Source organism: Canis aureus, chromosome 10, assembly GCF_053574225.1.
Source record: "Canis aureus isolate CA01 chromosome 10, VMU_Caureus_v.1.0, whole genome shotgun sequence".
Lineage (NCBI taxonomy): Eukaryota > Metazoa > Chordata > Mammalia > Carnivora > Canidae > Canis > Canis aureus.
Window position 1 is genome coordinate 26901242 of NC_135620.1, and position 25493 is coordinate 26926734.

General features: G+C 39.8%; 1 protein-coding gene and 1 pseudogene across 4 annotated transcripts in view; one reads left to right on the forward strand and one right to left on the reverse strand.

Moving 5' to 3' along the window:
* KLHL3 (kelch like family member 3) overlaps positions 1-25493 on the reverse strand; it is a 113315-nt gene that overhangs the window by 81060 nt on the left and 6762 nt on the right. For all 4 annotated transcript variants that reach the window (XM_077911801.1, XM_077911799.1, XM_077911798.1 and 1 more), the window contains exons 2-3: positions 15737-15856; positions 2823-2929 (exon numbers count right to left, since the gene is read on the reverse strand). In XM_077911801.1, the coding sequence (XP_077767927.1) occupies positions 2823-2929; positions 15737-15856 (227 nt within the window). The remainder of the gene's footprint in view (positions 1-2822; positions 2930-15736; positions 15857-25493) is intronic.
* Positions 2956-9500, forward strand: LOC144322788 (elongation factor 1-alpha 1 pseudogene; annotated as a pseudogene).

Consider the following 25493-nt stretch of genomic DNA (forward strand, 5'->3'; position numbering starts at 1 on the left):
TTTGAGCACCTACCACTTGGAAGATCATGCTAGTCAGTGGGGAAACAGTGGTGAATTCAGGTATAGTTCCTAACTGACTGACAAGAACAATCAGATATTGAAGAAGTAATAAGATAAGCAATAATACTAAAGACAAGCATAAAGTATCACAAGAGTAAATAACAAAAGAATTTAACTTAATCCAAGGGGGTCATGGGAAAGCTTACCTGAGGAAGCACTGCTTAAGTGGTAATGAAAGATGAATAGGAGTTAGGTAAGGAATCAGGGGGGAGAACATTCCAGGGTGATGAATAGCAATTTTTTTTTCAAGTATACACCTTACATCAACTATGTATACACAAAATGAATTAATTTATATTAAAAATTTATTTTGTATTTGTATATATTCACAAGTATAAAGTCTGAAAGGATATAAACCATAATCTATATGTTATAGTACATGTGGGGGGGTTATTTTTGTTTTTTGGCTTGTCCACATCTTTCTAAAAAATTTTTTTTTCCCCTGCAGTGAACCTATGTGAGTAGTATTCAGATAGATAGATGGATGGGTGGGTATAGAGACAGAGAGATGGCTGGCTGGCTGGCTAGAAGGATGGCTGGATGGGCAGTAATCAGATTCAATGGAAGATCTGAGCTAGGCATCACATTAGATTGTGTTCTTTTTGTTTTTTTCCCCCCTTCAATGACTAGAATCTAAGATCTGCTCCAGAAGCATCTTTTCTCTTTGCAGAATCACCTTGTTTTTGGTTAGGCACTTCCACTCCCCAGAGGCAAATTCATTAGCAACTAGTAGAGCCACAACTACAATTCCAGATAGATTTTCTCTCTCAACACTGGATTTTCAAAACCACACACACACAGAAGAATGACTGGCAGAGCTACTTAGTGAAGCTGTAACTAAATAATTACTGCAAACAAAATGAATTATTTTAAAGACAGAGAGATGGATGGGAAAGAGGGAAACAAATAAAAACCTTAGTATTAGAGTGAAACTACTCCAGAGAGGATATAGCTCAAAACTTCCAGGCAATCAGGACGTCTGGGTGGCTCAGTGGTTGGGGGTCTGCCTTTGGCTCAGGGTGTGATCTTGGGGTCCTGGATCGTGTCTGCATCGGGGTCCCCGAAGGGAGCCTGCTTCTCCCTCTGCCCATGTCTCTACCTCTCTCTCTGTGTCTCAAATAAATAAATAAATAAATAAAATCTTTAAAAAGAAAAGAAAAAAAAAACTTCTGGTAATAAAATGAGCCGATTTTCTAAGACATTTTCCAGGCTACTAATTCCCAGCCAAGGGCTCACAGAGAGATAAGAGTGGCTTGGTCCACTTAGCAGAGGCAGGCACAGCTTCAAGTTGAAACCAGCTCCTTTACATGATGAGCCAAGAGGGAGCCACAGGTGAGGAACTCTCAAAACACAAGTGCTAAGTCATCCCCAACTAGAACCACTCTTGCCCAGGAGAGGCCACGCGCCATATAAAGAAAAGGTAAGATCCTATGTGGCAAAAATTGGGCGCCTATACTCACCCATTCCTAACAAGCCCACATTCATTCTTTCAGATTTCACTTACTTACTGTCTCCTAAACACCACACCCTGTGGTTGGCTCTGAGGATTCAACAGTGACAAGATGTAGTCCTCAAATGCCCAATGCTCACAATCCACTGTGAAGACATTTCATTCATTCATTTGAAAAAAAACATCTGACTCCTACTGTGTACCAGATGTTTAGGGTATGGTAGCAAACAAGCCTAACAACAGCCCCTGTCTTCATGGAGTTTACAGTCTATTGAGGAGAGAAAGATAAAGAACACGTTGACAACCAACAACAGGATTTTAAGACAGGGATAGACATTATAAAAAATATATATTGGGGAACTGTGGCAGGGGTGGTCAGAGGAGCCCTCTCAGAGGAGACACCTAAGCTATAAACTGCAGAATGAGAAGCAGCTGATACACCAGATGCCAGAGCACAGGGCACAGCAGATACCAACAAACAGACAAGAACAGGGAGTGATAGTAACCACACTCAGAAGCAGCACTGGGTACTTGGTGAATATGGGGAAGGGACATACCTGACCCAGTCTGAGGGTCTCACCCAGCCCATCTGGCCTTCAGTTAGCAGTGATTTATAGAACAGGGGAGATGCTGTGAAGTAGTGAAGACAGGATACTCCACCCACAGGTTTCAAGGAATTCAGTCTGCCATGTGAACTAGTTGGACAAGGCTATTTGGCATGTACAGGAAACAGGGACTCTCTAGAAAGCTAGTAAAGGTGATGAAACCAAATGCCAGATGGTGAAAATTTATGTCTTATTCTCCCCTCCAAGCCCCACCATCACTTGTCCCAAATCTCTTGCACACACCTATAAAAGCTCAAGGAGGTTCATAGACCTTGCCTGGTAGGACTGGGTAGGGAAGGACAAGCTAGTCCAGCATGGGGCCAGGTATCAAGAAGCCAAGTTCCACTCATTTACTATGTGACCTGGGGCAACTCCCTTCCCTTTTCTAAGCCTCAGTGTCTCCCATCTGCAAAATGAAAGATCAGAGGCCTGGGGATGAATCCAAAAGCCTACACTTCTAAAATCTCCCTCATGTGACTATGATGCATGCTGATGTCTGAGAACTAATAACCTCTATGATTCTACCTCTTTTTTCCCTCATGGTGGACAAAGGGCTGCAGACAAGGCTGGTTGCATCAAATCCTCCGAGGTGCAAAACTGAGTATCTAGGATACAGAAGCTTCTCATAGTGACTGTCACAGCATTCTCTTCCCCTCATGCCACCACCCAAAATATTCTCTCAGTGGGGCTGCAGCCCCTCACCATACCTGTGAACATCGCACAGAAGTAGGGGCTGCAGGCTGCCAGGACCACACGATGGGCTTCTATCTCGACATCTTCGGCCACAATCATCACATCACATAACAGCTGTTTACTGTAAAACACCAGTGAAGAGACAGCATGGGTCACAGCACCAATGCTCACCCCCAGCCATACAAGGATATATTTTTCTTCCACCCAGATTCCACGCTGCCATCATACAAGGCTGTCATGGACATTTGCCGTACCCTGAGTGAAGCAGGGGTATGAACTCAACTTTTCCACGTCCCTGATAAGCCTGGCAGTCATGCTTTCCTAAGGCACACAGAGAGATGCAACTATTCTCTAGCTGCAAATCCAGGCCTCCTTCATTTGTCTTCATATTTCTGCTTCTCAACCCCATCACCTCTGACTGAGACAGGGGGACAGCAGCTCAGAGAGCAATGGGGAAAGCCTGGGGCTGTCTGAGTGACTGGCTGAATGCCAAGGAGCATGAGCATGCCGGTGAGGTGTGCCACCAGTAAGAACAAGGTATTAACAATTCCCCCAAGGGATTCAGTACCTATGAAATACTGGTAAGAGGCCAGCCAGGTCTGGAGGACTCAAGTATTAATCTTCCCACCCAGATTTAACATTATTGCCAAGAAGGCTAGTCCTGAAGACCCTGTGCAAGCTCCAATCTTTGCAATTATTAAGGATACTATAACTACTCATCATCCCCACAACACTGTGAACTCTGAAAGGGAATTGTTTACTGTTACAGTCTAAACACTTGGTTGCAACCTAGCCTATAGAAAGCCCTAAATTTTTACTAAATAAATGAATAAACTTTGAAATGGGATCAATACACACTCATAGATAGAATGAATATTAAACTACTTTAAAAGAATCAAAGGGTGCCATAAGACCATGTCAGTCCATGAATGTTTCCTCCACCAGCCTTCCCATAGTAAACATTTATTAAGTTCTATGGGCTAGGCACTGTTCTAAGCACTTTTTTAATTAAGCCTTTTATTTCCCGGCACCTGGATGGCTCAGTGGTTGAGGGGTCCTGGGATCAAGTCCCACATCAGGCTCCCCACATGGAGTCTGCTTCTCCCTCTGCCTCATGAATAAATAAAAAAATAAAATTAAAAAGTAAACCTCTTATTTCACTTATTCCTCTCTAAAGCCCCATGAAGTTGAGTTATTGCTATGTTCTATGTTACAAAAAAAGGGAACTGAGGCCCAAAGAAGTAACATAACTTTCTCAAGGTCATATAAGAAGGGAGTAGTGGAAACAGGGAGCTAAGCCCCAGAACCCACTGATGGTAACCTGGTCACCACTAATTCCTCCTTCAGACTGAAGCGCTAGTGGTGGAAGGGAAGACAGTAAGGGGACAAGCACACGTCACCTGTGATCTCCTGGCAGTGGTTACTCAGCACCCTACGCTACACTGAGAAGTCTGAGTCATGGTTGGTTTCCATGTGACAGCAATGAGATGAATATAATGAGCCTGCCAGGATGGAATGATGGAAGTGAAGCTACATATCTGCCATCCCTGGTGTTGCATAGTAAACCTTTGCCAACTATTCAGACATTAAGTCCAAGACCACTTATCAGAGAAAGAGAATCCTAAGGCCTGAGAAGCCTGGAGCTATAAATGCCCTTGGAGATCATCTGGTCTATGAAGTTTAGAGAGGTGGTCCAAAGCCACAGAAAGCTGAGTCCTGAATCTAGTTCTGACTCTGTATATACTATTATAATGCCTCATGATTGGCTGACACCTAGAAAGGGAAAGAAAAAAAAAGCCAGAAGATAAGTTAGCCCCAAAATAGAAAGGTGAATAGAATACAGAATAAAGTCCCTGTGAGGGGGCTTCTGTGAAGGGTGAGACCTCTAAGCAGCAAGAGGCAAAACGTGGATATGAGACCTCACCCTACAGTAGAAAGCAAACCTACATACAAATTCTACCAGAATAAACGAGCTCAACTGGGAAGAGAACTGGCTCTGCCCCTAACTGGCAATGAGAACATAGACAAACAATCCCATCACAGCGTTCTCATCTTTCTTAGTAGGACATCTGTCATAGGGACCAAGTAAGATTGCAGATAGCACCTGAAAACAGGCTAGCTTTTAAGCTGGACAATATTTATTGTAAAAATTGTATGCCCAACAATTTCACTTCACTTTCATTAAAGATTTTAGGGAGAAAATGGAGTTCTCTTGTCACTACCATTTAAAAGGATAAGTAATTTTTCAACTATATTTCAATTAAAAAATAGAATGACTAATCAAAAAAAGTACGACGTTGTTGTTGTATTCAATATTTTAATAAAGAAAAGTAAAACAGATGTGTCAGAAATACTGAGCAAAAGCTGAGCCAGGTACTGAAAAGGGAAATGTCAGAGTGGGATATCTTGCATAAACGCAGAGGAGCTAATAGTTCATAAACAAATGGGAAAAAGACAAGAAGGTATGAGCAATAGTCAAGCAAATGGATGAGAGCAGTTCTGATGGGCTGGAAATATATCTAAAGGCTAGAAAAATTCTAACCTAGGAAAGTGACCAAGACAAACTAGCCAAAAACTCAGTGTAGGTTTTCCTTGGGAATGGTAAAGCCTATCTGCACACAGGAGACATCACTGTGTATCCACTCTGTCTGGAAAAGAGAAGCAGTCACTCTAAAGCACTGTATGGTTCACCAGCAGCATCTCTAATTCCATTTATCAGAAATACTACAGGATTCTTTTTTCTGACCAGTCTACTACTCCAAAGAAGAATTTCAAGAGGAGAAAAGCAGGGCTATACACTTTGTGATAGCTGTTAGGAAGGCACTCAAGTCCTGGAATCAAAGTGACCAGGGTTCAGGTCCCCCAAGTATCAGAATGCAGATGTGTTATAAACAAGATAATGAATAGTGCTAGTAGTAAGCATTCAGTAAATGTTAGCATTTCTTTTTCTTTTCCACAAAGTACTTCATTTAAGATTAGCAGTTAAGTTGACCTTGTTAAGGTTAAATTTGAGCTGCATATTAGACATCCAAGCAGGGTTTATCAGGTAGGGAAGTGAATACACGAGTCTTAATTTCAAAGGTGGGAGATGGTTAAGAGTTTCGAGGGAAGAGAAAGAACCAGCTAAAGAAATGAAAAAGTAGCCAGTGAGACAGGAGGAAAACCAAAAAAAGTGTGGCGTCCATGAAGCCAAGTGAAGAGAGGGCTACAAAAAGCAAGGAATAATTAATTATACCAAGTACTGCTGATAAATAAGACTAAGGTGGCTAACCAGGCTAATTAAGCAAGAAAATGAAATAGAACATGAAAATGAAAGACATGCAAATTGAAAAGGAAGAAATAAAACTATCTCTATTCATAGATGACATGATCTCCCATATAGAAAATCCTATAATAAATCCGCTTAAAATAATTAAAACAAAAAAATGAGTTTAAGAAGGTTGCAAAATATAAGTACCAATATGCAAAATCAACTATATTTCTTACACACACAATGAACAACCAAAAAATGATATTAAGAAAAATTCCATTTACAATAGCATCAAAAAGAATAAATATTTAAGAATAAACGTAACAAAAGAAGTGCAAAACCTATTCTTTAAAACTATTAGACACAGTTCAAAGAAATTAAAGAAGACTAGACCTCCAGTGTTTATGGATTGAAACACTTATTGTCCTTAAGATGGCAATACTCCTCCAAATTGTTCTATAGATGCAACACAGTTTCTATGAAATTCCCAGCTGGCTTCTTTGCAGAAATTGACAAGCTGAACTTAAAATGTATGTGGCAATCAATGCAAGGGATGCAGAATGGTCAAAACAATTTTGAAAAAAGAACCAAGTCCGTGAAGGACTCATGTTTCCCAATTTCAACACTTACTACAAAAGCTAAAGACAGCATAGTAATAATATAAGGATAAATATATAGATCAATAGAATAGAACTGAGAATCCAGAAATAAACCCTCATATTTACAGTCAACTCATTTTTAGAATTTTTTATTTATTTTTTAAATGTTTACTATCGATATGTAGTTGACAAATAATGTTATAGTAGTTTCAGGAATACAGCATAGTGACTCAAGAATTCTACAAATTACATGATGCTCACCATGATCAGTGTAGCTACCTACCATCTATAACCATGCCACATTACTACAATATTAATAACTTTGTTCCCTATGCTGTACCTTTCATCTCCATTATTTATCTACTTTAGAAATGGAAGTTTGTACCTCTTAATTCCTTTACCTATTTCATCCATTCCCCCACTTCCCTCTCCTCTGGCAACCACCAGTTTGTTCCCTGTATTTACGAGCCTGTGTCTGTTTTTTTTCTTTGGTTCATTCATGTTCTTTTTAGATTCCACATGTAAGTGAAATAATTTGGTAGTTGGCTTTCTCTGTCTAACTTATTTCACTCAGCATAATACCTTCTAGTTTTATCCATGCTGTCACAAATGGCATCTCTCTTAGATGTCTGAGTAATAATCCATTTTATACACAGACACACACACATACATACACACAAACTCCCATTCTTTGTCATCCATTCATCTATCAATGGACACTTAGGTCATTTCCATATCTTGGCTATTGTAAATATTGTTGGAATAAAAACAGGGGTGCATATATCTTTTCCAATTAGTGTTTTCATTTCTTTGGGTAAGTACCCAGTAGTGGAATCACTGGATTATATGGTATTTCTATTTTCAATGTTTTGAGGAAACTCCACACCGCTTTCCACAGTGGTAGCATCAATTTCTATTCCCGTCAACAGCGAACGAGGGTTCCTTTTCTTCACATCCTCACCAGTACAGAAATGGCCAATGATCATATAAAAAGATGCTCAACATCATTAATGATCAGAGAAAAATACAATTCAAAAACCACAATGAATTATCACCTCACAGACACCAGGATGGCTATAATAAAAAACACAGAAAATAACAAATGTTGCCAAGGATATAAAGAAACTGAAACCTTCATATACTGCTGGTAGAAACATAAAGTGGTGCAGTGCTTTGGAAAACAGTGTGGCAGTTCCTCCACAAGTTAAACATGCAGTTACCATATGATCCAGCCACCCACTCCTAGGTATATATCAAAAAGAAATGAAAACATGCATCCACACAAAAATGTGTATGTGAATGTTCATAGTAGCATTATTCATTATTCATAACAGCCTCAAATGTGGTATATCCATACAATGCAATATTATGCAATAATAAAAAGAAATGAAATACTGAGGCACACTACAACATGGGTGAGACTTGAAAACACCATGCTGAGAAAGAAGTCACAAAAGCTTTTTCGCAGTGGGTTTGCCACCAGAACACAAGTGTTGTGAAAATCACCTCTAAACCTAAACAAAAATAGGAAAGGAAAAAACTACCAATATAATCGTCATTTGACACAAAGTCGGGCAAGTTCATCACTCCTGGTCATCTGATGTACAAATGTGGATGGATTGACAAACAAACTACTGAAAGATTTGAAGAGGAGGCTGGTGAGACAGGAAAGGGCTCCTTCAAGTATGCCAGCATCATATATAAACTGAAAGCTGAACATGAATGTGGTATAACCACCGATAACTTCCTGTGGAAATTTGAGACCGGTGTATGTTATGTGACCATCAGTGATGCCCCAGGACACAGAGACACTATGAAAAATCTGATTAGAGGCACATCTCAGACTGACTGTGTTGTCCTGATTGTTGCTGCTGGTGGTGGTGAATTTGAAGCAGGTATCTCCAAGAATGGGCAGACCTGTGAGCATGTCCTTCTGGCTTACACACTGAGTGCAAAACAACTAATTGTTGGTATTAACAAAACGGGTTCCATTAAGCCACTCTACAGTCAGAAGAGATACAAGGAAATTGTTAATGAAGTCAGCACCTACATTACGAAAATTGGCTACACCCCCAACACAGTGGTAGCATTTGTGCCAATTTCTGGTTGGAATGGTGACAACATGCTGGAGCCAAGTGCTAACATGCTTTGGTCAAGGGCTGGAAAGTCACCGGTAAAGATGAGCATGACAGTGGAACCACACTGCCTGAAGCAATGGATTGCATTCTGCCACTAACTCATCCAACTGACAAACCCTTGCGTCTGCCTCTCCAGGACATCTACAAAATTAGTGGTATTGGTACTGTCCGTGGGGGCCCAGTGGAGACTGGTGTTCTTAAACCTGGCATGGTGATCATCATTGCTCCAGTAAATGTTACAACTGAAGTAAAGTCTGTTGAAAAGCATCAAGAAGCTTTCAGTGTGGCTCTTTTGGGGGACAACGTGGACTTCAGTGTCAAGAACATACCTGTCAAAAATGTTTGTTGTGCAATGTGGCTGGTGATGGCAAAAATGACCAACCATTGGAAGCAGCTGGCTTTATGGCTCAGGTGATTATCCTGAACCATCCAGGCCAGATCAGTGCTGTGTATGCACTGGTGCTGGATTGTCACACAGCTGCCATTGTTTCCAAGCTGAAGGAGAAGAGAGATCATCATTCTGGAAAAAAGCTGGAAGATGGTCCCAAATACCTGAAATCTGGTGACGCTGCTATCACTGATATGGTCCCTGGCCAGCCTACGTGTGTTGAGAGCTTCTCTGACTATTGTTCTAAGGGCCATCGTGCTGTTCACAACATGAAACAGTTGCTACGGGTGTCATCAAAGCAGTGGACAAGAAGGTAGCTGGAGTTGGCAAGGTCACTACATTTGCCCAGAGACCTCAGAAGGTCAGATGAATATTAACCCTATTATCTGCCAGACCAGTGTTAATCAGTGGTGACGGAACCGTCTCAGAACTGTTTGTGTCAACTGGCCATTTATGTTTAATAGTAAAAGACTGGTTAATGATAACAATACATTGTAAAACCTTTGGAAGGAAAGAATGTCTTGTGAACCAATTGTTTTGTGTGTGTGGCAGTTTTAAGTTATTCATTTTTAAAATCAGTACTTTTTAATGGAAACAACTTGACCAAAAATCTGTCACAGAATTTTGAGGCCCATCAAAACAAAAGTTTAATGAGAAAAAAAAAGTCATGAAAGACATATTACATAATTCCAAAATAAGCAAATCAATAGACAAAAAGTGGATTAATGGTGGGGAGATAGGGAGGATAGTGGGATTATAGCTAAAGTGTACAGGATTTTTTTGGAGGGGATGATGGAAACGTTCTAAAATCAACTGTGAGTTGTACTACTCTGTGAATATACTTAAAGCCATTAAACTGACACTTTATTTTTTTTTTAACTGACACTTTAAATGGGTCATATTGTATGGCATATGAATTACATCTTAATAAAGCTGTTACTAAAAAAAGAAAAACCGAAAGCAATGTGCTAAGATGGCTCATTACTAATAATACAGGCATAGTGGCAGATCATCTTTTAAAAAAAAAAAAAAAAAGGATGAGGGCAGAGAACTGTTCGCGATGCCTAAAAGTGTCAGTGAGACAGAGAGACTGTCTCTCCTTTTCAGGAATGAACTGGGATGCTAGTCCAAAAAGAACCATATCCCCACTGGCTGGCTGGGTGGTAAATCAGGAACCAAAAAGCCATTAGGATTCTGCTGCCCAGAAGCAGCTAACAGTCTGACGAGAGCAGAGTGATAAAATGCAAAAGGAAGAGGAAGACTAGGTGGTTACCATGCCAACAGCCCATTCTCTACCATGGAAGTAAAAAGAATAGGAAACTCGTGAATTGTGTGATTCATAAATTGCATAGAACATGTGTGCGTGAACTAAAATAGCTTAAAATTGAGGGTGGAAGATGTGAAAACAGTGCAAGAAATAACCCCAGTTCCCTAGAATATCATGTAACATTTCATTAGTATAGTCCCTGGATGGCAAGATGCTTTGCCAGGCCTTCATCCAAATAAAGTATACCTCCCTCTAGGTGACATTAAACTCACCCAGATTAATAAAGTGTCTTTTCAGGCTCCCTTTCTCTCTCTCATCCAACCATTCCACTCTACTTTTAAAAATCAGCCATACCTTTAATACCTTAGAAATTAAAATAATTTAAAGCCACAAAAAACCTTAGACTCTGATAAAATCTTTAAACACCACTAGAATGCAAGTTTCATTGAGAACAAAATTTTGACTCCCTAACTTACTGTCATATTCTTGCAACTGAGCACAGCACTTAGCATTTCATCATCATCAATACTAATAGCTACACAGTTATGGAACATTCACTTCATGCCAGGGCTTCATGACAACATCTAAGGAATAGTATGGTTATTACTATGCTACATGCTGTTGGAATCAGCAATTCTACTTCACAGGAATTAATTCTATAGAAAAAATTGTGAACGTGCACCTGTATTTAACAATAGTAATATATATCACTGTTCTAAGCACTTTACTAACTAATCCTCTTAACAAGCCAGCAACCCTGCAACTATTATTAGCCTCACTTTATGGTTGACAAAAGTGAAGTCAGGGACATTAATTAACTTGTACAGGGTCACACACTACTGGGCCAAGATTTGAAACCAGGCTGTCTGCCTCCAGGGTCTATGCTTATGACCACTATGCTATATTGCTCCCAACATAACCATTGCAGGTACTATTTACAGGAGGGACTGGAGGACCTCGACATCTAGCAACAAGGAACTGTGGTTCAAAAATTAACCAAAAATATAGAAACAATATTTTGTACCCCAATTTTCAATATTGGGGTACCTTGCTGGCTCCATCAAGAGATCACACAACTCTTGATCACAAGGTCATGAGTTGGAACCCCACATGTGGCATAGAATTTACTTAAAATTAAAAAAAATTAAGGGAAAAAACTTGTCCAATATAATGTTAAGAGAAAAAAATCTGATGAAACATAGGTTTTAAGGAAAAATATTCTCCCAAGTGTTAACAACAGTAACCAGTGGGTATTCAGATTATAGATGACTTTTTGCTCATCCGTATTTTATAAATGTTCTATAACGTACTTCTTTTCCAAAAAAAAAAAAAGACAAGAAAAGAAAAAAGAAAAGAAAAGAAAGAAAAGAAAAGAAAAGAAAAGAAAAGAAAAGAAAAGAAAAGAAAAGAAAAGAAAAGAAAAACGGGAATTTTTTAAATTAAAAAAAAAATAAAAGGGAAATTTATGCCTAAACCTGCACGAAAGATTGGCAAAACATATACAGATTGTGCTCCATTTGAAAAAAAGAAAAAAGGAAAAACAAGACTGTAATGGTTAATTAGTTTTATGTGTCAAATTAACTGGGCTAAGGGATGCCTAATGCACTGGGAAAATATTAGAATTCTGTGGGATTCTGTGATTTTTTTAAATGCATTTTCATGTGTAAAATGGGATTTTCCTGTTTTCTTCTAAGAGCAGTATGGTTTTAGATCTTACATTTAAGTCTCTAATCCACTTCAAGTTAACTTTTTTGGTGGGGTAAGATACAAGTCCAATTATATTATTTTCCATGTGCCTGTCCAGCTTTCCTAACACCATTTACTGAAGAGACTATCTTTGTCCATGAAGTGTTCTTAGCTTCTTTGTCAAATATTTGTTGACATACATGTGTGGGTTTATTTCCAGGCTCTCAATTCTGTTTCATGGTCTGTGTTTATACCATCCTGTTTTGACTGCTACACTTTGTGATATCATTTGAAATCAGAAAATGTGGTATCTCCAACTTTGCTCTGCTTTTGCAAGATTGCTTTGGCTATACAGGGTTTTCTGTTCCATACAATTTTAGAATTTTTCCCCATTTCTGCAAAAAAAAATGGCATTGGAATTCTGATAGAGATTGCATTCAATCCATAGAGTTTGGGTATTATGTACATTTTAACAATATCAATTCTAATTCATAAAACTGGGATATTGTCCATTTATTTCTGTATTCTTCAATCTCTTTCAACAATGCATAATAGTTTTCAGTGTACAGATCTCTCACCTCCTTGGTTAAATTCCTAAATATGTTATTGTTTTTTATGCTATTATAAATGGAATTGTTTTCTTTTTCAGATAGCTCATGGTTACTGAATAGAAATGCAAGTGATTTTTTTATATATTGATCTTGTATCCTGCTTACCAAATGTTTACCAGTTCTAAGAGTTTATTGGTGGCATCTTTAGGGTTTTCTATAAATAGGATTACATTATCTGCAAACAGCCTTCTTTCTTTCCGATATGAATATATTTTATTTCTTTTTCTTGACTAACTAGTCCTTTATTCAATAGGAATGGTGAGAGTGAGCACCCTTGTCTTGTCCTGACCTCAGAAGAAAAACTTTCAATCTTTTACCACTGAGTATGATAGCAACTGTAGATTTTTCAAATGTGGCCTTTATTCTGTTAAGGTATGTTCCTTCTAGATTCAATTTGTTAGGAGTTTTCATCATAAAAGGGTATTGAATTTTGCCAAACAACTTCTGCATCTATTGAGAGGATCATGAGATTTTTATCCTTCATTCTATTAATGTGGTGTATCACATTTATTGACCTGCATATGTTGAACCATCTTTGTACCACAGAGATAGATCCTACTTGGCCATTGTATATGATCTTTTTAACATACTGTTGAATTCAGTTTCCTAGTATTTTGTTGAGAATTTTTACATCAATATCCATCAGGAACGCTGGCCTATAGTTTTCTTGTCTTGTAGTGTCCTCATCTGGCTTTGGTATCAGAGTAATGCTGGCCTTGTTAACACGAGTTTGAGAGTGTTCCCTCCTCTATAGTTTTTTGGAAGAATTAGGAAGGACTGGCATTAATTCTTTTTTGAATGTTTGGTAGAATTCACCAGTGAAACCATCTGGCCACAGGCTTTTTCTTTATTGAGAGATTTTTGATTAGTGATTCAATCTCCTTAATCATTACTGATTGGTTCAGACTCCCTATTAATGACTCAGTCTTGGTAGGTTGTACATTTCAAGGATATTATCCATTTCTTCTAGGTTATCCAACTCGTTGGCATACAATTGTTCATAGTGGCTCCTTAGGATCATTTGTATTTCCACAGTATCCGTTGTAATGTCTCCACTTTCATTTATAAATATTGAGTCTTCTCTCCTTGGTCTAGCTAAAGTTACATTTATCTTTTCAAAACAACCAATTCTTGCTTTCGTTCTTTTTTCTTCTATTGTCTTTCTAGTCTCATTTCATTCATCCCCGTTCTAATCTTTAATATTTCCTTCCTTCTGAGACACCTGGGTGGCTCAGTGGTTGAGCATCTGCCTTTGGCTCAGCATGTGATCCTGCAGTCCCGGGATGGAGTCCCACATCAGGCTCCCTGCAGGGAGCCTGCTTCTCCCTCTGCCTGTGTCTCTGCCTGTCTCTCTCTCTGTCCCTCATGAATAAATAAATAAAATCTTTAATATTTCCTTCCTTCTGATAACTTTTGGCTTAGTTTGTTCTTCTTTTTCTAATTCCTTGAAATGTAAATATAGGTTGTTTATTCAGCGACCTAGAATCTTAAATCAGACAAAAGCCATATAGATGGGAACTAAATGAGGAATGTCACTGGTATCTATAGAACACAACACAAATTCTTCAGGGACAAGAGAATTGTACCCATAGGCATGAACATCAGCACTGCCCACTGCCTAAGATGACAGTGGGTAGAGCCTCCAGGAAATCTGGCAGGAGGCCTAATAAAAACTGAGCAGTAGTGCGTAAGACAAATTTAATTTAACTTGGTTTTTAATGGCAAAGACTGGGTCCCGCAAAAAGGGGAAGGGAGGAAACAAATACAGAACCACATAAATTTTTGTTTAAAAGTAGTTTAGCCCCACTACTCAACAAACACATCTTCAGTTCTATGTCCTTTTACTTATCCCATTTTTTTCTGCTTGAAAGACTTCCCCCTAATCCCACCACTTGTTATTTCCTTAACTCTTACTTATCCTTCAAAATTTAGCTCAAGCACCATCCCCTTTAGAAAGTGTTCTCCAAAGTTGTGGTATGTTATACTTGCTTTCATAGTACCCCTTCGGAAATAAGTAACTATTGTATATCTATCACCTGACAGGCACCTGATGCATTTCTCTTTCATAACACCTATTCTATACTATAGGAAGATCATTTTCATTGAACTGTTAATACTTTTTCACTCATACCCATCCCAGAGCCTAGTCAGGGCCTCTAGGCGTCTTTGGTAAATGCCTTGAGGCTCCTATGAAGTACTGCGTACTATGGATCAAAATGATTCAGAAGCTGTCCGTCTTCAGGGAGCTCATAAATGGCAGAGAAAAGAGGAGATTAACAAGTATAGCTCACAATAGGGTGAAGTATGCTATAAATAATGCCGTGGGCAAAGGAAGATTTTGAGTTCCCTGGTAAGGAAGAGATTGGGCGTGCAGCCTTCGCACAAAAAACATGTTCAGTGTCCTGAATCTGCCTTGCAACAAACTCACCAGAGGTACCTATTGGCCTTATAAATAGCCTGCACACCCCTCACCATTAGCTCGCAGAGGATGAGCACATTTGCATTTCATTTCTTTCTTTACAGAGTTAAATTGCTTGAAAACACTAGGTAATCTTCCATTTATTTAGCTGTTGTAAAAAGCTAAATTCAGATCAAGGAATGAGAGGAGGTGGCCAAAAGAAAACGTGTATCACCCACAATCTTTAATCTGCAACTATGTATCAGCATTGTCATTATTCTACTATTGGTCTTCAAGCAGCTGGTTTGGTTGGAAACCAAATTTATGAACAAAACTGCTCTAACTTTAAAAAAAAATTATTCCCCTGTGATTAAGGAGTCAAATGAAAGGTGTTGAATCAATACAAAGGAAAGAGAAAGCTTTCTGAAAGCCATTCTGTCTTGATGGAGTTTAAAGGGAGAAGCCAAGTGACTGTGAGTAGGTGGGGGAAAGTGAGAATTCACTAAGCTGGTGGTGTTCTGCTCTCAGTGCCTGATGACGCTCACTCACCAAGTTCTTCCCAAAAGGGCACAAGCAAAATAGGAAAAGTACCTCCGCAGTTCATTCATAACCTTGAACGCCTTCCCCATGTGGGCAGAGTTGACAGTGATCGTCCTCTGGTTCTTTTCATCATCCCCGGCCTGAACCGGGGGCTGGGAGCTCAGCTTGATGCTGTGAACAGGAAGGGAGTGGGAGGGTAAAGAGAGGATCACATGTTGGTAAACCCATTTGCCCAGCTGCCACAACTCAATGCAATTGCCCACCCACCAGAAGCATCTTTGTCAGCTTGTTTTCTTCATCACAGACTCAGCAGGGAAAGAAATGCATTGGGTCAGCCATTTCTGCAGGATCTTCCAATGCAAAGAACATTCCTCTGGTGGAAGCTGGTGGAAGCCAGGTCCTTAGTCAGACTTTATGAGAAGTCCTTATGCTCTGCCCACCTCTGAAGGGGTGGGAGCATGGGAGGAGATTAAGTGCTTCCCACTCACTTCACAGGGAAACTTATCCACTCAACATTCAATGGAGCCTACCATGTGCCAGGCACTGTATTTTGGGGAAACACAACAAACAAGGTAAGAGACAGCTGCTCTCACAAAGCTGAGATTTGAGCCCAGTGTAGGAGGAAGCCAAGCAAACACCTAAACATCATATCTTCATTATTATGATTGGACAGGAGGCACAGAAGCGCAGAGGATGGGCAGTGACTCCAGTGCTGGCAGGATAAGGGGAAACTTCCCAGAAGCTGAGGGAGAGCAGAAATCTCAAGGAAGAGTAAAAATAAGACAAGTTAAGAAGGAATATGGAGAGCACCCTGGCAGGGCAAAGAGTAGATACACAGAAACCTAAAGGGAAAGAGTCAAAGGAGTTCAATAAAACTAGGAGAGCTTCAACACTAAAGGCTAGAAGACAGAGCAGTCCAGTAAGGGTCATAGTAACAAAGCCAAGGAGCTTGGACTTCCAAGCAGCTTCTAGACAATGAAAAGCCATCTAAAGGAGAGAGAAGTGAACACATTTGTGCTTGAGAAAGATCACACTGGCTGTGGTAGGGAGAACAACGCACAGGAGTGAAAGCTTCTGGGAAAGCATAATCCCATCCAAAGACAAGGAACTGTCACTGTTATGAAAAAGAAGGCCTGTCTGTGTGGACTAAGTGAGCAGGTGGAGACTAGCAAGAGTCATTCATAACCTCAAAGTCCTTGGTACTGAAGACAAAACACTCAGATTCCTATGGATGCCAACTAGATGTCCAACTACTCCTGAGCAATGGGTTTCAGCTTTATGGGGGATGGAAAAAAATTAGCAAAGGAATGAACCACAAAAGGACTTTTTCCCCCCAAATTGATTAAATTATTCAGCTCCAAGATCAAGTCCAGGACCTGTTCTAAGAGGAAAACCGAAACTTCTCCACTTGTGTAGACTTGGGGACTCACAATTCATTCAAATTCTAGTTTAAAGATAGTTTGCTTGACCTTTGCATGGTGTGCCTCCCTACATGCTACCACCTAGACCTGCAAACTGGTTTAAGAAAGGGGCTTCTGTGGTTAAGAGAATGTTCCAGAGACCTGATAATCTCTACAGATCTTACAATGAAATTTGTGACTATTAGAACATTCAAATACAACCAGCATGCAAGACCTACAGTTCATCTGACCATGATAGACACCTCCTTTGGCTTCCTGTCCCACCTTCAGTTCAATATGCAAATACAAGCCATGGTCATCTGAACTGTGGGACTATCTGAATTCTGGGGGCAAGGAAGTTACCTGAGCACAGGAAGATAAATATCGAGAGATGCACAAAAGCATAGGATTAGAGTAGTATGCTTAGGGAGGCAAAGAAAATCTCAAAAACAGGTGATCAAGGTGAAGGAACACCTAGCAAAGGTGCAAAGTTTCATATGAGAAATCCCACAAGCATTATTTATTTTAAAATCAGTGTCTTTCAAAACAGATGAACATATGGGAAGGGGGAAGAGAAAAACAGGAGAGAGGCAAACAAGCCACAAGAGACTCTTTTTTTTTGTTTGTTTGTTTTTTTTTTTTTTAATTTTTACTTATTTATGATAGTCACACAGAGAGAGAGAGAGAGGCAGAGACACAGGCAGAGGGAGAAGCGGGCTCCATGCACCGGGAGCCCGACGTGGGACTCGATCCCGGGTCTCCAGGATCCCGCCCTGGGCCAAAGGCAGGCGCCAAACCGCTGCGCCACCCAGGGATCCCCACAAGAGACTCTTAATGATAGAGAACAAACTAGGGGGAATGGGCTAGGTGAGGGATGGGCTGGATGAGGGATGGGTATTAGGAGGGCACTTGTGATGAATACTGGGTATTATATGTAACTGATGAATCATCGAATTCTACTCCTAAAACCAATATTGCACTGTATATTCACTACCTAAGATTTAAAAAAAAAAAAAAGTGTCTTTCCCTACACCAAGGCCAGAAAGATAATTTCTATGTTCTACTAAAAGTTTATCATTTTTTAAACATTCATTTTACCTAATTTCTTTTTTTTTAAGATTTTATTTATTTATTCATGAAAGAGGCAGAGAGAGAGAGAGAGGCAGAGACACAGGCAGAGGGAGAAGCAGGCTCCATGCAGAGAGCCAGACGTGGGACTCAATCCCAGGTCTCCAGGATTACGCTCTGGGCCAAAAGCAGGCGCTAAACCACTGAGCCACCCAGGAATCCCCAAAAGTTTATCATTTTTGTTTTTGGTTAATGGCCCATATCTGATGCTGATTTTTATGTCATGATGTGAAATACAGATCTAATGTTTTCCCATACGTTCCACTTACTGAACACTTGTTTTTCCCACTTACCTGTCACGCCACCATAGGTCATATGTCAAAGTTCCAAATATAGGGATCCATTTCCATTCAGACTCTCTAAGCTATTCCATTGGTCAGTTTATATGTCTCTATGCCAATTCCACATTATTTCTGTCACTTCATTATGAGGCTTGATACCTGACAGAGCAAATCCTCAATCCTATTATTATGCTTCAAATGTGTCTTCACTATTCCAGTTTCTTTACTCTTTCATGCAAATTTTAGTATCAGTTTTTTAAGTTCTATGAAAGACTCATGGGATCTTGATGGAAACTGCATTGAATCTATAGATCTATTAGGATAGAACTCACATCTTTCTGATATTATGTCTTCCAATCCATGAACATGGAATATCTCTCTCCATTTATATAATCTTCTTTAATGTTAAAACTTTATATTTTTCTATATAACTTTATACATATTTGATTAAATTTGCTAAGTACTTTAAGACTGTTGTTTTACAATAGCAATGGTATATTTTTTGAATTGTATGAATGTCTCTGAATGAGACAGCTTTTTTATAAAATGCAACTGATTTTTGCAAATTACTATTTTGCCACTATTTGCCACCTTATCAAATGTTCCTATTTATTTGTCTGAAGAGTCAATAAGGTGTTCTATGTAAACAATCATATTAACCTGCACATACTGCCAGAGGGTTTTTTCCCTTCTTTCCAATTCTTAGGCCTCTAATTTTTTTTTTTTGAAAGAAATTTTGCACTGCTAGGATAGCCTCACATGTTGAACAGAAAGTTGCTAATATTCTTGTTATCTTCCTGATTTTAAAGATGTTTCTAATGTTTCCACATTGCGCATGTTTGTTGTAGGATTTTTACAGATGACCTTAATCAAATAAAGAAAATTCCCTTGTATTTTATTGGGTTTTAATCATAAAATTATACTGAATTTATCAAACATTTTTGTGAATCTAATGAGCTGATCATATGGATTTTTCCCTTTAATCTTTTCATGTGGTAAATGATACTAATATATTTTCTAAAATGAAACCATACTTGCATTCCCGGGACAAATCTAGAAACTATAAAAAGACTGTACAAATATTCATTATTAAGTGCTGTCTTCAAATTGTAAAGAGACTTAAAAGCCAAGGGGGGAAAAATATACTTTGGTATTGATCAGAAAACCACTGAAGGCTTTTGACAGGGACCTAGTAAGATCAGAGCTCTTAAAAGGACAGACATTATTAGTTCTATTTCACATATATGGAATAGAAGTAGACCAAATAGGACTATTTTGAAAGCACTGACAACAATCTTCCAGTACGACCAGTGAACGGGAAGGCTTGCTCCTCTTTGTAGCCCTAATACAATAATAATAATGATGTAGCCCTAATACATTATTGTGTTTACCAAAAGGTCTCGAACACAGATTGCCTATTCAAAGGATAAAGTTCAACAAAAAGCAATTCATATCAAAGCCAGCCCAACTATTGGGCTGATTAGGGGAAGGACATTTGGTCTCCCCGCTATATCCAGAGCCTTTTCCACACTCGATCCGGGGGCAAGGCTGGACATCATAAAGATCCTAAGGTCTCTTCCTTCTCCTACTCTGCACCTCTGTGATAACAAAGGAAGTCTGGAGTAGACTCTGGATTCCTGGGTTCTGGAAGGTACAAGCTTCTTGGCAACTCATTGACCTTCCAGGGAGCAGGAAAGAGAGGAGAGAGAGGGGCTAACTGCTCAGAGAAGTTAGGAATCTTGGACAAGATCACTCAGATTGTAAGTTGCAGAGATGGGAACTGAGCTCAGGTGTCTGACTTGAATCAGCCCAAGCTATTCACCACAGTCTACACCCTCCAGCATGTCCATATATATGCGCACGTGCATGCGCACACACACACGTGCCTCAGTCTAGGATCATGTGCTCAGACCAAATTGCTAGATGCCACCATTCCCTCCCCTAAATCTTTCTCCCTCCATCCCTACCAGATCTTAGTTAGTCTCCACAGATAGCCCACTCCCACTCTCTGAAGGCCCCGGTGTGCTCAGTTCATGATCCTAGACACAGCAGATGCAGATTTCCCTCCCACCTATGAAACACAGATCACATAGAGGCATATTCCTCTTCTCTTGTCTGTTCAAGGTCCATAAGGTCTTTCACTCTGGCCAGACCTAGCCAAAATTACACATACCCACAATACACACATTTCTCTAGGCAGATTTGGCCACTAAATGTTTTCCACTAAAAAGCCTTTATTAGCAAATTCCCTTATTCTAAAGCACAAACTGGCTGATTTCTCCAGGAGTAAAGATTGGCTCCAACTTGGATCCGTTCCTAAGTTTCAGTCCCTACTAAAATCATACAAGGTCTTCAGAAATGTCTATTTTCAGACTGCTTTTCTGCTTTTGAAAAATATGGAATAGAGCTGGAACCAACACTAGGGGATACAAAGATGTAACTGATCCTTGACCGGGTCTGCAGATGTCTGGCTTGAGAAAGATTATTATTTTGAAGCTGTTGCATATTATTCTTCATCAATACCAAGAAAGAATAAGGAAAAATGTCCGGTCACTATGCTAGATCTCATGTATACATAAAACATCTTTTGGAGATAGGACAGTGACTTAATTTCTTCGGAAGTCTTCTTAAAAACTTCTTTAAAAATTTCCTCTGCTATGACTTAAATACAGTCTTACCTACAGATTGGAGAAGAGTTGATCTTTAATTCACTTCAACCACCCTCCTCCATGAATCCTCCAAATATTTGTGTATGTAATGCATAAATGTGGTGTGATCCTCTTAATTTCGTACATATGTATATAGATCTACTCATTAAGAACACTTAAAGGAAAAAAAAAATAAAAACACCATACCAGGCTTCAAGAACTCCCACCCAGTCCAACTGAAGTGAGTCAGCCTTCGATGTTTCACCATCTGGCAAGAAGCATACAGACCACCCAATTCTCTCCATAGGTAATATTAATTTATATATGCCCCTCCCACCAGATCTGAACCTCTGACTGTTTAACAAAGGAGCATTCATCTATGCTGAGATGTCCAGAGTTTCAGTGACTTTCAAGCTGAGCCATATCTAAGAGTCAAATGTGTCAGCAACAACAGATGTGGTGAGAAAGCATGGGCCAGGCAGTATCCTTGTTCTGTCTTATAGAAATATACAGAAATGGCCATCAAAGCCATTTACCATTTAAGCTGCAGCAGAATTAGACTAGTCAACTTTGTCGGACCACAACAAATCTGGCTTATTAATTAATTTTACACACTGTCATGTTATTAAACATATTTACATGAACCACCAATGGTGCCATAGTGAACACAGGAAGTGAGTAATTCCTTTAGCCTAGCAGGTAAAAATGCCAACAACCCCTTCAATATCCCACAGAAACAAAGTATTACATGTTGGCCCAGACCTAATTCACATTCTCACTGATGTCATCCAATAAGTCATATATATGAAATAGCCAAGACTCATAGCTTTAAGAAGGATGAACACAGGGGCACCTGGGTGGCTCAGTCAGTTAAACATTCAACTCTTGATTTCAGCTCAGGTCATGATTTCAGGATCATGGGATCGAGCCCCACGTCAGGTTCTGTGCTCAGCAGGAGTCTGCTTGAGATTCTCTTTCTCCTTCTTGCCCCCTCCTCACTCGTGCTCTCTCTCTCTCACACACACACACTCTCTTTCTCTCTCTCATAAATAAATAAATAAATAAATAAATAAATAAATAAATAAATAAATCTTTTAAAAAATGTTAAAAAGAAGGATGAACACAGCTGGCCCTTCCTTCCTAGGCTATCCAATTCTCTTTTCCCTTGGTCAAGCCTATGACAGTGCCTCTCCCCTCTGTCCTACGACAGTGGCTGTCCCCCATTTTAGATGCCCTCCCTGCAAGTGCTTTGTGCACAAAATCAATCACTAAAAAGTCATTCAGATCACATCTTTCAGATTCTCACTGCCCACAGGTCTCTTCAGGGGCCCATGAAGAATGTAAGCTAGAAGCTCACTCAGAGCCTGCTGCTTCCTTCTTTTCAAAGGACTACATAGCTAAAATACTGAAACAGCAGCAGCCTACAGGATAAAGGTCATGATACCTTGCTTAGTATTCAAGGTCTTCAAGGTCTTCCTTGACCTGGACTATACCTAAATCCTAGCCCTATCTTCTACTCAAATATTTACTGAGTACCCATTTTCTACTGATCAGACGAATCATCCACTATAGACAGACTCCTTCTCCCTTTTCTTCTATGATAGTCTAAATGCCTGCTCTTCCAGAACTAGCTAAGCTTTGTCTCTTCTGTGAAGTCTTCTGAATACTTTGGTCCTAAGTGATCTCTGTCTTCCCTAAATGCCTCAAGTATTTCTGTCCTATAACTAATCCTGCATACAGAATACTGTCCTGTATTTGATTATGTTTTCATGGCACCTATCTAAAAACCCACTCCTCTTATACCTGGTGGACAAGGACCACGAATCCAGGGACTCTACATGGCTTAGCTTGCCCCACATGGCACCATGCCCATAACAGGCCCTCATAACATATTTGCCATCAGTGAACTCTGACCTGAAAACCCTTTGCTTGTCCTTACAAGTGATAAATAGTAGAGCAGAGTGGAACAGTGGAATAGTCTGCCCCATCCAATGGCTCCAAGGCTAATGATTTTAAAAAGCAAAAGTGGGGTCAGTTTTCAGAGCTAAACTATAAATCAATACACATAAAATATTAAATACAGAAGTTATTTTTTTTAAATACAGAAGTTATAAATAAAAATATCGGGACACCTGGGTGGCTCAGCAGTTGAGCATCTGCCTCCAGCTCAGGGCGTGATCCCGAGATCCTGGATCAAGTCCCACGTCAGGCTCCCTGCGAGAAGCCCGCTTCTCCCTCTGCCTATGTCTCTGCCTCTCTCTCAATCTCTCTGTGTCTCTCATGAATAAATAAATAATTCTTTTTAAAAAAATCTAAGTTCTAAATAATAGGCCTTCTCAGCATACCACCTCTCACCATCTTTTCTCCTGCCCTCCCTTGTTCTCTACAACCCAGATCCACATACCCAAAGTCTGTCTTGACTCCCTCATATTTTGCACAGTAACTTATACTAAAACTATCTAAAACTGAGGCTCTCCACCCTCCCTACTATTCCTCAAACCTCTTCTTCTTTCTGTACTATCTCAGAGGCAAAACCAACCACCCACTCACCTATCCAAGAGGCAGAAACTCGGATGTCATCCTTAATATCCTCTTTCCCCCTCCCTCAAACCCCTCACATATAGCACCAAGCACTCCTTTAATCCATCTCACAGTCACTGCAACCACAACATCAGCCCAGGCCATCATGATCCCTTGCCTGCCTTACTAAGATAACACCCTCCCTAACTCCAGAGAGGCCTTTACAGAATGTCAGTGTGTGCAAGGGATGTTCTACTATGTGAAACCCCTTACTGGGTTTCTCACTGCATTCAGAATAAATCTCAGGGACCTAGCCTGGCCCTTCAGAATTCTATCATTGTCCTGAAGACTTCTTGCTACTGTAGTACTAAAATACTTGCACCTGCCTAAATATACCAGGCTCCTTTGCCCTACCCTATTCATTCTTATCATTCTTACTAGCTCTTCAAGTCTCTTGCTGGAAGTCTTCCCTATCATCCTCCACTACCCACTAGATTAATTTCCCTTCTGTTCTTTGCTTTCCTCCATATAATATTGTAATTACCTCTTTTCTGCCTCCCCCACATGGTGCATGTTTAACAGTTGGTTTCAAGGAAGAGAGCCCTGATTTGTAACATTTGCCAATTTCCATGGTGTAAATACTCCCACTGTGGCAGATTTTGAGCTACAAACATGATGTTACTGAACATGTTGAGCTGGAAAAAGATGTATAACAGCACACCATTATACTACTATACAGTATTTCCACTATACAGACACAAGAGACATAATCTAAAAGGCATAGACCACAGTAAAATAACTAGAAGTGATGAGTTTGAGGTATTCATTATACTTGTTTATAACTTATGATTAAGTTATGTAACTTATTTTTAATAAAGGTTAGGCTTCATAGAATGACTCACAAAACTCGTGACAATTTAACAAGCAGCTCTTGCAAATGGATGAGTGCTGGCCCTAGCACACCAGTGCCAACTCTAGACTTTGAGCTCCAAGAGAACAAGGATAGTGTCTTATTTCCCTCTGTATTCTGAGCTCTAGCACATGGCGGTGCTCAATAAATAATCACTGAGTAAATAACTGGATAGGTAAGTAAGTAAGGTATAACTACCAACTATTCCATCTTTCCTCATTTCTTCTCATCAAAATAATTATGGCTTTGTCCTTCTCAACTTCCCTTCTTTGGACCCCCATAATAGAGAGGCGAGGTTCTTTCTTAGCTAGTCTAATCCCCTGTACTGGTGATAGGAAATAAAGAGGACACAGGGAGAGAGAAAGGCATCATCAACTAGAGAGGAGGGAGGAAAGCATGAAGGGTAGTTACTTACTCTGTCAATTCTCAGGCTCTTCCCATTGCTCAGGAAAATTCATGCAAGGAATAGAAAAGACAAGACACTTCTATAGAAAGCCTGTCAGCAAGGCTGAGATGGAAAAGGCTCTGAGCTGGCTGACTATGCAGGGAGTTTGGGGGATCTGCCAAATGAGGAGCTCCAGAGGGCCTAGGGTAGGAGGGAACATGGATGACAAGAAAGTGGAGACCCAGAAATGCTGCTGTTAGGCACTGCATCTCCTCTGAAAGTCTTCAAGAAATGCAAATCAAGGTCAGAGAGCATAGGTTGATGCTGAGCCACACATAAAGAGCCCAAGCACATTATGTGCAAGCCACAGATGAGAGAGAATAAAGAGACAATGTCACCTAAAGAAGGCAGAACAGCTCTGAGTCAGAGTTAAGATTATGTCAAACACCCTAAAATCCCCCAACAAAAAAAGCGCTGTTTAGAAAGGGAAACTGAAAAACAAGAACCAGAGAAAGCCCCTTGTCCAGCTCATTGCA